Genomic DNA, 15,728 nt, shown 5'->3' with positions numbered 1-15,728 from the left:
GTAATATTTTATTAGAAATCAGATAACTGTATAAACTCTAGAGATTTAATCTCAAGCGTTTATGAAACTCAACTCCAAACTCATTATATTTGAATTTTTCTAGTTGAAATTCCATTAAAAATTAATTTATTTTAAACAGCAGAAGAAGAGAGTTGGGCAAACAAATATAAATCATGTAAAATAGCACAACTATGGGTGTTATTTTGGACTGCATTTAAACTGGACTAGGCTTTGGTTAAGTTTGGCCCAGGAAAGGTCACCCAATTACAGAACAAGTTTTTTTTGTGGAATCCAAGAATTTCAGGCCCAAGCCCAATTGAACTAAGATTTTAAGTCTTTGTCTGAAGTGAGCACTAAATATATGAAAAAAATAAAAAATTTGGTTTGACATTTAGGCGAAGAAAACGTGGACGGCAGGATTCGAACCTGCGCGGGCAAAGCCCACATGATTTCTAGTCATGCCCGATAACCACTCCGGCACGTCCACATTCGTGATTATTTCCTTAACAATAACTTACTAGTACAAAAGTAGCTACTAGAGATCCCGATATTTTAAAACTTTCCCGTTTAGGGTAAGTTTTTTTAAGAAATCCTTCAAGGTGTTCTTATATAATACACATGCCTTTGGAAAAAATAAAATTGATGATTTTTTTTTTTTTGACGTGGGTCCTCTATGAGAGACTAACCAAACTAAGGAAGAACTATTTTTTTTATTTTTTTTATTTTTCAAGAGAGACCGAGAAACCACAATATCCTCATATTTAACCACTTGTCAAAAGATTTACTTTAGTCATTCGGTTATTTTTTTGCTAGAGGTAGAAAATTAGAGTACTTAGGTTATTTTCTATTAGTCTTTCAGAGTAGAACTAGGTCAAGACATATTGAAACCACCAGCGGTATCTCAACTGATGTAACAAATAAATATTAGAAAAACTTAGATACAAAGATAGGAATTTCTACTAAGAAGTGCAACAACAACAAAAATAATGTCATATGAGGACCTTTATATTAAAGTGGAATAATTAAATAGTTAGCTCATCAAGGCAAGAAATACTTGTGGTGTCCAAAGTGACCAAGGAAAGAATATTGGGTACACTTTTATAAATTTTAATCCATTAAATTTGTACTTTTCTTTTCTTCACCAATAAGAATGAAATGGAGAAACTATCAGAGTAACATTTATACTTTGCTTCCAGCTGAAATGGAACAAAGATTTTCTTGGAACCATTATACAAAGGGCATTTCAGTCAATTCAATCGACTTGCTTTAACTATCTCCCCATCAAGATTTCCTATAAATACACAATGTAACCCTCATTGTTGAGTTTATTTGTATTCTGCTCTCCCAATATCTGTAAGACAATATCCTCTGAGTTCTTTAATTTCTTCATTAAAAATATTTCAATTGTTACTTAATTTTTTATAATAGTTTGAGAGAGATATTTCCATTTAATGGGTAAGAAAAAATATTTTTAGTTGGATTGGTGCAGGTAGCCAAATCTCAAAAGTTAGAAGATATAAACAATCCAAATTCTTGTAAGTGATTATATTTTTCTTTCTATTTATATGATTTTTCTTCTTTTGTCATTTCCTTATTTTAATTTATAATATATATATATATATATATATATATATATATTTGTAGGCATACATGCATGCAATTTATTAGGATATTTGTTTTATTTTTTTGTTCTCTCTTATTTTCTTTATTATTTTTGGATGTTTTTTTTATGTGGAGGAGAAATTGATCCATCAATATATCATAATTACATTTTTTTTTCTCAAAAAACAATTGGACTGTTCACTTCTAGAATTAATAAATCATAAGATGGACCCGTTAAGTTAAGGGTGATTTAGACAATGCCCCCGTATGTTTTAATGAGTATTATAGATAGGCTCCTATGTTTTGAAATTGATGACAAGCATCCCTTGACCTTAGTCTTCTAAATAGAATAGGAAGAAAAGACTCAAATGCCCTCATCTTCAACCTCTAGCCAAAAGGTTAATTTTTTTTTTTATAATTAATTTCTTCAAGTTCTTCAAACTCCATGGTATATCTATCTAACTTAATCTTCAATTCATAATTTTCTATTTAGAACTAATCATTTATATAAAATCCTAGATTTTTCTATTCAAAATCTCATCATTTTAATTTTCCCAAAAATATTATTTGCTTTTCTTCTCAAATCAAGTCGTCTTCAAAATCTTCAACTTCTAGGGTAACTTTAATCTATTTAACCTTATTTTAATCCATCATTCTCTACCTTCCCTTCTTAGTAAAAAATTCTAGATTTTTCAACTCAAAATTTCATCATTTTATACTTCCTAAAATTTCTGTCTTACCTTTAGATTTAAAGGTTGAAGAGTTGAAGTAGATAAAATCTTAAGATATTGATGAGAGTCAAATTTTTTATCCAATAAGGTTGAAGATAATTGGGTTTTAGAAGAAAAATCTGGATTTTTTTTATTAGAGATATAAGATAAATGTGTTCAAGTCTTTTTCCCTTAGTCCATGTAGAAAACTGAGGTCAAGCGATGCATGTCACCCTTTTCAAACCATAATGGAGTATCTCTAATATTTAACAAAACATAGGGGGCATGTCTAAATCACCTTAAAGTTTATGCCCAATAATGTGTAAGTCTGTGTTATTAATCACATATGATAAACCTTTTGTAATTGATAGGGCTGACAAATATCAGATCTAGAATCCCCAAACTCCAACATTAAGAAACATAAAGAGGTGTAGATCTTATATGATAAGGATAAAACGCAGAAAATATGTCAAAATACCCAAAAGCTACAATATAGCTCACTTGAGCCACATTGAATAAACTTCGTTTTAATTTTAAAAAATAAAAAGAGTTACCTTATCGATCTAGATCTGTTACGCTATGTAGTTTTCATGTGTATAAAAAATTAGGTTTTTCTGAGGATTAAGATTTTATTTTTATTTAAATATTTCAAATATTGTAGGTTACTAGTAGCTGGCATAAGCAGACACATGCATTACAAAAATGAGGATTTATGTACTACTAATCTAATTTATATCATAGTTTATCATTTAATATATTACAAGAATGTTTTTGTCATTTAAAATATTAATTTAAAGTAATTTTAAAATTGCATAAAACCCTTATCTCATTAAAGATTAGAAAGGATTTATTTATTTATTTTTATTCCACAAATTAACTAATGTGGTTATTAGAGTCGGGCAGATTTGTAGTGGGGGCAATGGGGGCATTTACCCCACAATAATTTTTTAAATTACATGATCCTCTTGATAATTTTTGATACATTTTAAGTTTGCCCCCACATTTGAAATTTTACCCCCACCATCACTCAATTTTTTTGATTTATTAGAACCCATCTATTACTTTAATAATTAAGATATAACCTGTGTTTTCTGATGGATGACATACCCATTTTTTATCTTGTTAGCCCCCCCCCCCTAATACCTAAATCCTTAATCTTTGATTGCGGTGGTCTTGAATTTGCTAAGAAGTTTTGAATTCTATAGAAATTTAATTTTAATCTATTTAACCTTATCTTAATACAACATTGAACCTCACCTAATCCCTTTGTAGAAAATCCTAGAATTTTCTTTCATATAGCTCATCTTCTATATATATATATATATATATATATATATATATGATTTTTGAAGATTAAAGTAGATTAATCCTTTGGTTCAAGATTAAGGTAAAATATGTTGAACCTCACCTTAATCCATTTGTAGAAAATCCTATAATTTTCTTTCTAAAAAAATATGGTTGTTTACTTTAAAAATCCTATATTGTTATTTAGGTTTGAAGGTTGAAGTAGATTAGAACAATAGTTCAAGACTAGGACAAAAAAATTATTACCTTAGATGTAAAGATGACCGGCTTTGGAAACATAAATCAAAGAATTTTTTATTTTAAATTTAATATGAGGGTGGGTATTGAGGTCATTTTGCATTAATCTATTGGAAAAGATCCAGGTCATAGACGCATTTAGGTGTTCTAGTCAGTATTTGAGAACCCTATATACGTTTTCAAACGGATGACATTTCCCCTCCACTTAGGTCTTCTCTCATAGATTAATGAGAAATGAATTGAATACCTTTTTCTTCAATCTTTAACAAAAAAAAAACCCTTGAGTTTTTTCCCTCAAAACCACTCGTCTTTAAGCTCTTTGACCATATCAAAAACTATAGTTTACCCCCCTACAAGAAAGTCCTTTCTCCTCCCCAAATCAGAGTCGTGGGTTTGCAATTAATAAGTTTCCTCTACTCCTTTTAGAGGTTCTAGCCATCAAATATTAGTATGATGCAGTATAATGTATCTTACATTGATACATCATATCAATATGATATGTTTGTATTAATGAACTCAATATTATAATGCATCATACTTATATTCTAATTAGGGTCACTAGGTGTTTATCCAAGATTGGTTACTCCCACCAACTGATCTGATACATCAACTAAAAAAAAAAAAAAAAAAGAAGCTTTAATAATTAACACCACCACCAAGACAGTCATGAAATGTCTTCACCAAGAGTCCACCTAATCTACTATATTAACAAGGATTTCACCCTTGGGGACACCTTTTTATACACATCCAAAAACATGATCCGATGCGTCAGGTTTTTTTTTTCCCTAAAAACAATTGGACTGATTGCACTCTTAGAATTAACAAATCATAAGTTGGACCTGTTAAGTTTATGTTCAATAATATGTAAGCCCGTGTTATCAATCCCGATATGATAAGCCATTAGGAATTGATAGGCCCCATAAGCCATGCCTAAATACCCAAAAAGTTTAATATAGTTCACTTGAGCCACATTGAATATAGTTCGTTTCAATTAAAAAAAATAAAAAGAGTTACCTTATTGATCCTTTGACCTTCATCTAGTCAATAAAGAATATAGATCTAGAACCCTATGTAGTTTTCATGTTCATCAAAAATTTGGTTTTTCGGAGGATTAGGATTTTTTCACTTAAATATTTCAAATATGGTAGGTTACTAGTAGGTGCATAAAAGAACACGTGTATAACAAAAATGAGGATCTAATTAATCTAATTTATTTCATAGTTTATCATTTAATATATTACAATAATGTTTTTATCATTTTAAATATTAATTTAGAGTCATTTTGAAATTGTATCAAACTCTTATCATATTAAATTTAAAAGGTATTATTTTATTTTATTTTTTTAATTTCCACAAATTAACTAACATGGTTATGAGAGTGGGGCAGATTTACAGTAGGGCCAAAAAGGCACTTGCCCCAACAAGAATTTTTAAAAAATTACATGATCCTTTAGATAATTGGGTGATGTAGATATGCCCCCCTTACATTTTGCTGGATATAAGAGATACCCAACTATGTTTTGAAATTGATGACATGCATCCCTTGACCTTAGTCTTCAAAATAGACTGAAGGGAAAAACTTAGATGCCCTTATCTTCAACCTCTAGTCAAAAATCTAGATTTTTCTTCCTATAATCAATCATCTTCAATTTCTCCAATCTCCATGGTATATCTACTCAAACTTCATCTTCAATTCATCATTTTCAACCTAGAACTAATCATTTACATAAAATCTTAGATTTTTCAATTTTCCCAAAAATACTATTTATTTTTTCTTCCCAAATCAAGTCATCTTCAAGCTCTTCAACTTCTAGGGTAACTTTAATTTATTTAACTTTATTTTAGTCCATCATTTTCTACCTTCCCTTCTTTATCGAAAATTCTAGATTTTTCTGTTCAAAATTTCTTCATTCTATACTTCCTAAAAACTTCTTTCTTGCCTTTAGGTTTGAAGGTTGAAGAGTTGAAGTAGATAAAATCTTAAGATAGTTGATGAGGGTAAATTTTTTTATCTAGTGAGGTTGAAGATTGTCGCTTTTTAGAAGAAAATCTGTATTTTTTAATATCAAAGGTTGAATAGATGGGAGTTTAAGTCTTTTCCACTTAGTAGTCTATGTACAAAAACTGATGTCAAGGGATGCATGTACAAGTTTTCAAAAAATAGGGGGAGGGTATCTCTAATATTTAACAAAACATAGGGGGGCATGTCTAAATCACCCTAGATAATTTTGATATATTTTGAGTTTGTCCCCACATTTATTCCCCCACCCCTACTCAAAATTTTCTATTTATTAAAACCCCTCTATTATTTTAATATTTAAGATACCAACTGCGATTTCTAATGGATGACATACCCATTTTGGCCTTATTAGCCCTCTCAATTTTTCGATGAATAGTTTAAGACACCACTTTGCTCTCAAATGATGACATGCCCCCTCAATTTTTATTGGATATTTGAGATAGCCCTATGTTTTCAAACTGATGACATGCCCCCTCCCCAACATTTTTGTTGATCTAGACACCCCTCAACATTTGGGTGAATATTTGAGATGCCCTTATATTTTCAAACTAAAGATAAGCCCCCATAGACCTTGTTCTTCTTTTCTACACTAATAAAAAATAAGCTAAATACCCTCATCTTGAGCCTGTAACTAAAAATATTTCATTTTTTCATATCATAAATCAATTTAAAAATTTTCAACTTCTGTAGAAATTAATTTTATTCTATTTAACCTCATCTTAATCCATCATTTTGAATCTTGCCTAATCCCTTTGTAGAAAATCTTAGAATTTTTTTTCAAAAAATCTCATCTTCTACTTTAAAAATCCTATATTTTTCTTTAGGTTTGAAGTAGATTAGTCCTTTGGTTCAAGAATAAGGTAAAATATTTTGAACCTCACATTAATCTCTTTGTAGAAAACCCTATAATATTCTTTAAAAAAAATGATCTTCTACTTTAAAAATCCTACTCTTTTCTTTAGGTTTGAAGGTTGAAGAAGATTAGTATTGTGGTTCAAAACATTAGTTTTTTTTTACCATATATATTGAAGATGATTGGCTTTGGAAACATAAATCAAAGGATTTTTTTATATTAAATTTAATATGACATTTTCCCTTGACTTAAGTCTTCTCTCGTACACTAATGAAAAATGACTTAAATGCCTTTTTAGTTAACTTCTAAACAAAATTCTCTTGAATTTCCCCCCTCAAAATCACTCATCTTCAAGCTCTTAAACCTTATAGCAAACTATAGTTTGCTCAGCCCCCTACAAGAAAATCCTTGCTCCGCCTTTGATCATAGTCGTGGGCTTACAGCTTTATTCATTTTGACAAAAAGACAATAATAATTAATATGTTTAGATATACTCTTATAACAATTATTCGAAGACAATTTTGATTTCAACAAACCTCTACTAGTCCTTTTCTTCGAGGTTCTAGTTGTTGAATATTATGTTTGCATTGGAATATTAGTATGATGCATTATATTGTGGTGTACATTGATACATATCATATCAATATGGCATGTACTCTTATACCAATTTTTAGAAGAAAATTTTGATTTCAACAAACCTCGACTACTCCTTATCTTTAAAGTTTTAGTTGTCAAATATTATGTTTGCATTAGAATATTTGTATGATGCATTATATTGTGCCGTACATTGATTCATATCATATTAATATAGTGTGTTGTGTATGTATACACCTTTGTCAAGCTCACTTAGTAATTTGATGAAACACCTATTTGGTATTAAACCAAACATCTTATATGCCACATCTTCCAAGACGTTGTTTGATAAAGACAATGAAGAATAAACCCAATTAATAGTAGTAAATGCAAAGAAGATAAGAACGAACAAGAACATAATACCCACAACATAAGATTTTACATGATTCACCCAAGTGTTGAAACTCAACTTCACTATGAAGAAAACAGGGCAAATCGATATAAGGAAACACCTTTATCAATTAGCTTCACATTCTTCTAGATTTCAATCATCCAAAATCTCTCAACCTCTCATTTCTTGAGTTTCTTTTTTTTCTCTATTCCCTTATCTAGAAATGACTTAGACTTCCTCCTAAAGAAAATAAAACCCCTTCCTTTTAGGAGCATCACAAAGTGGGTGACTTACATAAGTTGTAAACCCAACCCAAATTACCTTGGACCGACCCAAAAAGACACATACTTGGATCGTGCCTAATTGTTTTGAGTCATATTTCAACAATCTCTACCTTGGCAAAAAATTCTCAACCCTTGGAAACGTTGGAACCTTAATGTATTTATTTCACCTTCACCTTAATGAGAAATCTCTCATCTCCATGCACCTCAAGTGGGGAGGTGCCCTACAATCTCAACAAGTAATAAGATTAAGTAAGTTTAAGCAAGGCTCGAACTTGTCCCTTGTGACCGGCTTAATGAGATCTCCATCGCTTGCCACTAGAGCAAATTGCACTTCATCCTCACATCCAAACCTTTAAGGTGGTTTGATGGTCCTCCTCGACATTTCATGGGGTATGCTAGAAGGCTCATCATGAATCATCTTTTGTTGTTGTTCTTTCCTACTAGAAGTGCTACCTATTTCAAATTTAATTTGAGCTTCTTCCCTTGTAGTATTCTCCATGTTCGTAAGAACTTTAATAACAACTACCTTGTCACTAACAATTGATTTCTAACCATCATCTTTCTTGAATTTTTGTTTTGCCTTAAAACCTTAATCAAATACCACATCTCTACTTAAGATTTTCTTCTTGTTTACTAGCTCCTAAAACTTGAATTCCTTCATACTTTTCTCGAATATGAGGAAGATGTATTCAAGTAAAAAATTGCAAGTTGTTTATTTCATCACTAGGAATAAGAGTATATGCCTTGCATCCAAACATCTTCAATGTAGAGTAGTCCACTTCTTTTCCCGTCCATACGTTTTCAGCACATTTAAACTTAAGTAACTTTGATAGTGACCGATTAACCAAATAGTAAGTATGGTTAATCGATTCCACTCAAAATGGTTTGGACAACCCCACATGTAGCCTAATGCATCTCTTCCTCTCCATGAGAGTTCTATTCATCCTTTAGGCCATGCCATTTTGTTGATGATTTTTATTCACGGTAAAGTATCTTTTTATGCCTTCTTCTTTGCAAAACTTCAAGAACTTGCTATCTTTATACTTACCCCAATTATTACTTCTAAAGTATTTGATTTTTCTTCATGTTTGATTTTTTACTTCAACATTCCATTTCACAAACTTGGCAAAAACATAGAATTTCTCCTTTATAAAGCAGACCTAAACCTTTTTTGAAAAATCTTCTATGAAAGTGACAAAGTAGTGAGTTTCACATTTTGATTTAGTAGGTATGGATCACACACATCAGAATGAATATAGTCTATCAACTCCCTACTCTTGATTTCTTTATTTTCAACTTTGAACAACAAATTACTTTATTTTCCCATCACACAAAACTTGCAAAAGCCTAACTTGCTTGCTCCAACACCTTTCAACAATTGTCGTCATTGTAATTTTTGTATTGCTCTTTTACTCATATGACTAAGTGTTAAGTACCAAAATTGTGTTTCGTCCTTCATAGAATTTTCCTTTGTGAATATTGCAACTCTACTTAAAATTGTACTCTCTGAAAGCTTGTAGAGGTTTTTTGTAAGCTTCATATTTTTCATTATTACCATGACTCTCTTAGACAACTTGAGTGTTCCATCCTTTGCGGATAATGAAAATTTATTTGAGTCGAGTGTGCCCAAAAATATCAAATTCTTCTTGAGTGCTGACACATGCCTCACACTATCCAAAGTTATAACAACCTCATTATACATTCTTCTATTCATGGTATCCATTCCAATGATTTTATATGCTACATTGTCACCCATTAGAACATCTTCATCGTCATGAGGTTCATAGGAGTTAAACCAATTATGATTGGAACAAATATGAAAAATACACTTGGAATCTAAAATTAAGAGTTGGAGGTGCAATTACCCGAAGATGCCGCTAGTCACTCTTCATCATTTTTCGATACTATGCTTGTCGTAGAACTTGACTCGACTTTCTTCCTTTATTTTACCTTCGCTTTGTACTTGCTACAATCTCTTTTGTAATGTCTCTTCTTCCCACAATGGTAGCACTCAACTTCTTTTTTATTTCTAGATTTGGATCTAGAATTCTTTTCTTTGAATTTTTATTTCTCTTTTGTTCGGCCTCACTTGCTTGAACCCTTTGCAATGAGTCATTTCCCTTGAGTTTCTTTCTCACTTGACTAACACATTGTCACATGAGAGATAAGATTTTGAACCATATCCTCAAACTTGAGGGTCTCCTTGCCAAACAGAAATGTAGTCTAAAAGTGTTTGATAGAATTAGGAAGTGATCTTAATAAAAATAATAATTTATCTTCTTCTTCAAACTATACTTCTACCTTCAACAGAAAATATAATACTCAATGAAACTAATAACTTTCAAATCTAACTCCTCCTATGTCTCATTGGACATGCTCTCCGATTTTGCTTCAATTCCCTGAATATAATTATGAAGTCCTTCTTGGATAAGAATATTCCTCATCTTATTTGTCACAATGTAAAGATTTATTTTCTATCAAATAGTTTTACCTCAAATTTCATCCCACCAGAACTTCTGATCATTGTTGTATTCTTCTTTGTTATTGCAAACCCCTTAGATAATTTAGGCTCTGGTACCACTTGTTGTGTATGTGAATACATTTGTGAATCTCACTTAAAAATTTGATCAAATACCTAATAGGTATTTAATCAAACACCTCATATATCACAACTTCAAAGACCTTTTTGATAATGACAATGAAGGATAAACCCAATTAATAGTAGCAAATGCAAAAAAGATAAACAATTGCACAAAGAAAGAGTAAGAACACAATGCTCACAACACAAGATTTTACATGGTTCACCCAAATGCTACGTTCACAGAGGTATGAGTGTTAGAGCTTGATTTCATGATAAAGAAAACGGGATAAATCGATACAATGAAACACCTCTATCACTTAGTTTCTCTTTTTGCTTAATCTCAATTTTCCCAAAACTCTTTCTTACTTAAGTTTTTTTGTGTCTCTACTCCCTGCTCTAAAAAAGACTTAGACTTGGAGTTAAACTTCCTTCTAAAGAAAATAAAATCCCTTCGTTTTAAAAGCATCACAAAGTGGGCCACTTACATAAGTAACAAACCTAACCCAAATTACCTTGGACTGACCCAAAAACATGCACACTTGGACCGAGCCTAATTGTTTTGAGCCATACTTCAACATGGGGAACGGAATATCACAATGCATCGTGTTATAGAATACAGGTCTAAGAGTTTATCTTAGGTTGGTTACTCCCACCAATTGATCCAACACATCAACAAAAATAAGAAATTTTTTTTTTTTTATAATTAACACCAACACTACCTTGACATTCCTGAAATGTTTTCACTAAGAGTCTGCCTAACCTTACTAAGTTAGTAAGGATTTCACCCTTGGTCCTTGGGCTCATCCAAAAACATGATCCGATAGCTTCAAGTAGTAGAGGATGAATTCTATGTATATTGAAAAACAAAACTTTTAAAAAATGTTATTTTTCACCATTGAATTTCATTTTTTAAGTTTGGTGAGTTATGTGGAAGGTCAGTAGCCTTTCATTTTCAAAACCTTAGATCTAATTCATAAGAAATTGGTTTTTGAATTTTTTTTTTTTTTTTAAGATCTGAGTTTTACAATGAAACTTAGAGGGCTGTGGTGTTGGATTTCTGATGTGGTAATCCATTTGAGAAAAAAAAAAACCCTTTGTAAGCTCAAAATCTTACTATGTTAGTGAGAGTTTTTATAAAAAAACATGTAAAAAAAATCTAATTTCTACTGAAAACATATATTAGGGAATGTTAATATCCCACACCACATGGGATGTTAGCAACCTCCAAGAATTCACATTTTCAAAAATGTCCTTCATTTGTTTTTTTTTCTTTGAGTGAAAATGCAATCTTATTTTAATTTTTTTTGCTTGTCTTCGTTGAAAATTTTAAATGGCATTTTGGATTTTATATATTATGTAATAGATGTTTTGCAATAAATACAATAAATATTTAAAAATGCAAGGAATTTTTTTTATTTTTACAATAAATACTTTAATAGATATTTTGGAAGTTGCTAACTTCCCTAGAGCATAAAATGGGCCGGACCCTGGCTGGATCTAATTATATCTATATTCAAATCTGGATTTTATTATATTGAGTCAGATCCGATCAGATACACTTTGGGTCATACTAACTAATACCATACCCAAAGCCGACTAACATTTTGGCATTTTTTTAAAGAATAATGATGTATGCACACAGTCTTGGTATGCAGTTGGGTACACGGATGATGTGGCAAGGGTGTAGAACTGCACATATTTTTCTTGTGTACCCTGATGAAAACGATCTATGGTTTATGTGCCCTTGCCGCATCAGCTTAAAATAATATTCTATTTTACCATTATACTTTTAAATTTTATAAGAAATCGATATAGAAAATAATATTTAGAAAAACTTAAAAATATAGTTTTCAAAACAATATATATTCGGATCGTGGCGAATCTGGCGGTGGATTCGTATCCATCCCCAGAGTCAGGTCAATGTACATTAAACTATATTCGACCCATTTTATGCCCTAAACTTCCCCATGTGGTCATAAATGTTATACAGTAAGTTGCATTAATATTGGAGACTCATATGGTCTCATGGGTGATTCACATTGACTTTCTTGCTTGGTTTCCGAGGCTAAGATGAGCGTTAAGTCAATGTTGAATTTTGAAACAATGTTGGACCTCATCCCTGGGAAGCCCTCACACCTATTTCATTCTTCATCTCCACCAACTCTAACCATGCTCCCCTTTTAAGACTATATAGGTTCTTAATTCCTAATCAATTGGTTTATTAACTGTTGAAATTTGAACTTTGCTAAAATTCTTGATGTGATTATGTTAGTCCTATCGGTTATATAAAATCAAATATAAAAGTCCACTAGTATAATACTAACTCAATGGCATCTAATCTGTCTACTTGATCCTAATCCAAATCTTGAAGATATGTAACTCTATGCACCATATCCATGATAGGACTTATATAACGTTTCTTAATGCAATCTTGTGTGGATGCATGGCTTAATTTATTAAAGGACAATAACAAAAATTTTACAATTCTATTGTTGTGTTATTCGAGAAATCGCACAGGAAAATATGGTGGATGCAGTTGTCGCTGTTTTATTAGAAAACTTGATCGACAGTCTCTTAAGTGAAGGGTGTGACGTGCTTGAATTTCACAACCAGTTTAAGAAAATGAAAACGGAACTCCCTTACATGCAAAGCTTCCTCAAAGATGCAGATAAAGTGTTGATAAAAAATCAAAAGAAAACTCTGAAGACAGTTGTAAGGGATCTGAGAGAATTACTATATGAAGCAGAGGGCATTATAGAAGATTGTGAGTTGTTCCTGGAACAAAAACAAAAAAGAGGAGTATCCAAGTGCACGAATTATTTCTCTCTTTCATCATTGAAATATCGTTACCAAATGGGAAAGAAATTGAGTCAAATAAATCAAGAAATAAGAGATCTTCGGGAGAGGATGCAATCGTACCAATTTCCAACTCAAAGTGTTTCAAATGAAGAACAAGCCGGAAGTAGTCGACCAATAAGATATCCAATCTTAATGAACGATGCTGAAATAGTTGGCCTAGAAGATGACGTAAGGAAAATTAAGCGGTGGATCATTGATGCACGTGGGCCCCTGCATGTCATTGGTATTGTGGGGATGGGCGGGATAGGCAAAACTACCCTCGCTGAAAAGATAAAGAATTATGATCAAGTGAAGGAGTCCTTCAAACCTGTCTTGTTTGTGACCGTTTCCCAGACCTTCAAATTTGAGGAATTACTCAAGAACATGTTGAAAATGCTTCATGTAGACGACAAGGAGCTATCGAACATTGATGTACGTGGTCTACTGGAGATATTACATAAACAGCTGGATGGGAAAAGGTACTTGATTATCTTGGATGATGTGTGGAGGACAGATGAAGGGTCGTGGTGGGAGAGCTTCAAGTCCGCTTTGCCTCGAACAAATAAGGGTGGTTGTGTTGTTGTTACGACAAGGAATGAGGAAGTGGCCCGATCGATGGGAGCACTTGAGAATAACATACATAAACCGAAACTTCTTTCCAATGGGGAGGATTGGTCATTATTCTCCAAAATAGCATTTGCAAATGATGGTGGTCATTGTCGAAATCCAAAAATAGAGCAAATTGGCAGAGAATTGGTTGCTAAATGTAAAGGGCTCCCTTTGGCAATCAAGGTCATGGGAGGAGTGATGTTAGGGAAAGGAGACTCTATCCATGAGTGGAGGCGAATATCCGAGCATCTAAAGGAAGAGTTGGCGGCCCATGATGAGGAGATTTTCGCTCCACTACAGTTAAGCTACGAAGAGCTTCCTATGCATTTGAAGCCCTGCATGTTGTATTTTGCAGCATTTCGAGAGGATTATAAAATATCTGATGATATGGTGGTTTATTGCTGGATTGGTGAGGGTTTTGTTCGAGGAAGGGATGGAAAGGCTGCATTTGAGATTGGACTGGAGTACTTCGATGAATTAGTGAGCCGTGGTTTACTACTAGGCGCAAGGAAGGATGCTTATGAACAAAGATTTATATTGTGTAAAGTCCATGATATGGTACGCGACATGATTATAAACATTGCCAAGGACGAAAATTTTATGGGATTAGATAACAGGGGTATGCTATCTTGTACAGATAGATCGCGTCGGGCGGGCATTGTGAATTCACAAATGAGTCAAACTAATTCCCGATTGTTGAGGACAATAATTGGGGTTGACTTAGAGGAGAACGAGGAGGAGTTTGCCTTAAATGTTGGACCCAAATTATGCAAGTTAAAATGGCTGAGGGTTTTACATGTTGACTTTGGCTTCAAAGTTGGACCCAGATTTGAAGCAGGGCCTTTGAAGCTAAATTGGTTGAATGGGATAGGATCTCTAACACATCTTATTTGTCTTACAATAGAACGTTCTCGTTTGGATGAACTCCCCAATTCAATAGAAAAACTGAAAAATCTTCAAGTTCTACGTTTGGTCGATTTCTCTTATTTAAAGAGGCTTCCAAGACAGGTGACTACTTTGGAGAGACTAACTATGCTGGAATTATCTAGATGTGTAGAACTAGAATACCTACCCAAGGGGGTTGGAAAGCTATCAAACCTTGAATCACTTATGGGGTTTAAGATTGTAAATTCCAATGTGGAAGATGCGTGTCGCCTTTCTGACCTGAAAATGCTGATCCGACTCAGACGATTGGAGTTGTTAATTGGTTCAAAAGGTCAATTAACAGAAGGGGAGCTGACAGTCTTATCTGAGCTCAAACAACTGGAGTTTTTAACCCTAGATTTTGATTTGGCAAGGGAGGAAATCGTCACGAAAGTGGATTACGAGCTTCCTCCTCTTCAGAAGCTTCAGGAACTACGATTCAAGTGGTATAAAGGAGAAAAGACACCTGTTTGGATCAATCCGACTACTCTTCCAAATTTACGACGACTGTGGATTGCTGGTGGAGGCATTTCTAAGATGAGTAGGGAGTTCTTTGGGAATAACAACATAGTTTGGGACTTGGAAATCTTAGTCTTACGTTTCTTACGAAAATTGAAGGTGGATTGGCTTGAGATGAAAATGGCAATGCCATCCCTAAGAAAGCTTGTGGTTGAATATTGTGAAGAACTCGAGTCAGCCCCATGGAGCAATGATGGATGGTTGGACGAAGGAAGGAGCGTAACAAAGAAAGTCGGTGAGGATATAATTGAAGACGCTTTGGCAGATGTGGAGGAGGACTGA

The 15,728-nt window shown here is 32.8% G+C and overlaps 1 protein-coding gene and 1 non-coding gene across 2 annotated transcripts; one reads left to right on the top strand and one right to left on the bottom strand.

Annotated features, from left to right (window-relative positions):
• Positions 1–405: 405 nt before the first annotated feature.
• TRNAS-AGA (transfer RNA serine (anticodon AGA)) lies at positions 406–487 on the bottom strand. The gene has a single exon. It is a non-coding gene; the product is annotated as a tRNA-Ser (tRNA).
• A 1,002-nt stretch (positions 488–1,489) lies between these two features.
• LOC147387451 (disease resistance RPP13-like protein 4) lies at positions 1,490–15,728 on the top strand. Its single transcript, XM_086421594.1, has 2 exons — positions 1,490–1,535; positions 13,074–15,728. The coding sequence occupies exon 2, from the start codon at positions 13,080–13,082 to the stop codon at positions 15,726–15,728; it is 2,649 nt and encodes an 882-aa protein (XP_086277720.1). The 5' UTR covers positions 1,490–1,535; positions 13,074–13,079.

The sequence above is a fragment of the Akebia trifoliata genome, chromosome 13 (genome assembly GCF_017979445.1).
Source record: "Akebia trifoliata isolate Shusen 1 chromosome 13, ASM1797944v1, whole genome shotgun sequence".
In the NCBI taxonomy this organism is placed as follows: Eukaryota; Viridiplantae; Streptophyta; class Magnoliopsida; order Ranunculales; family Lardizabalaceae; genus Akebia; species Akebia trifoliata.
The sequence above is the reverse complement of the archived record's forward strand: the minus strand, read 5'-3'. Positions and strand labels throughout refer to the sequence as shown.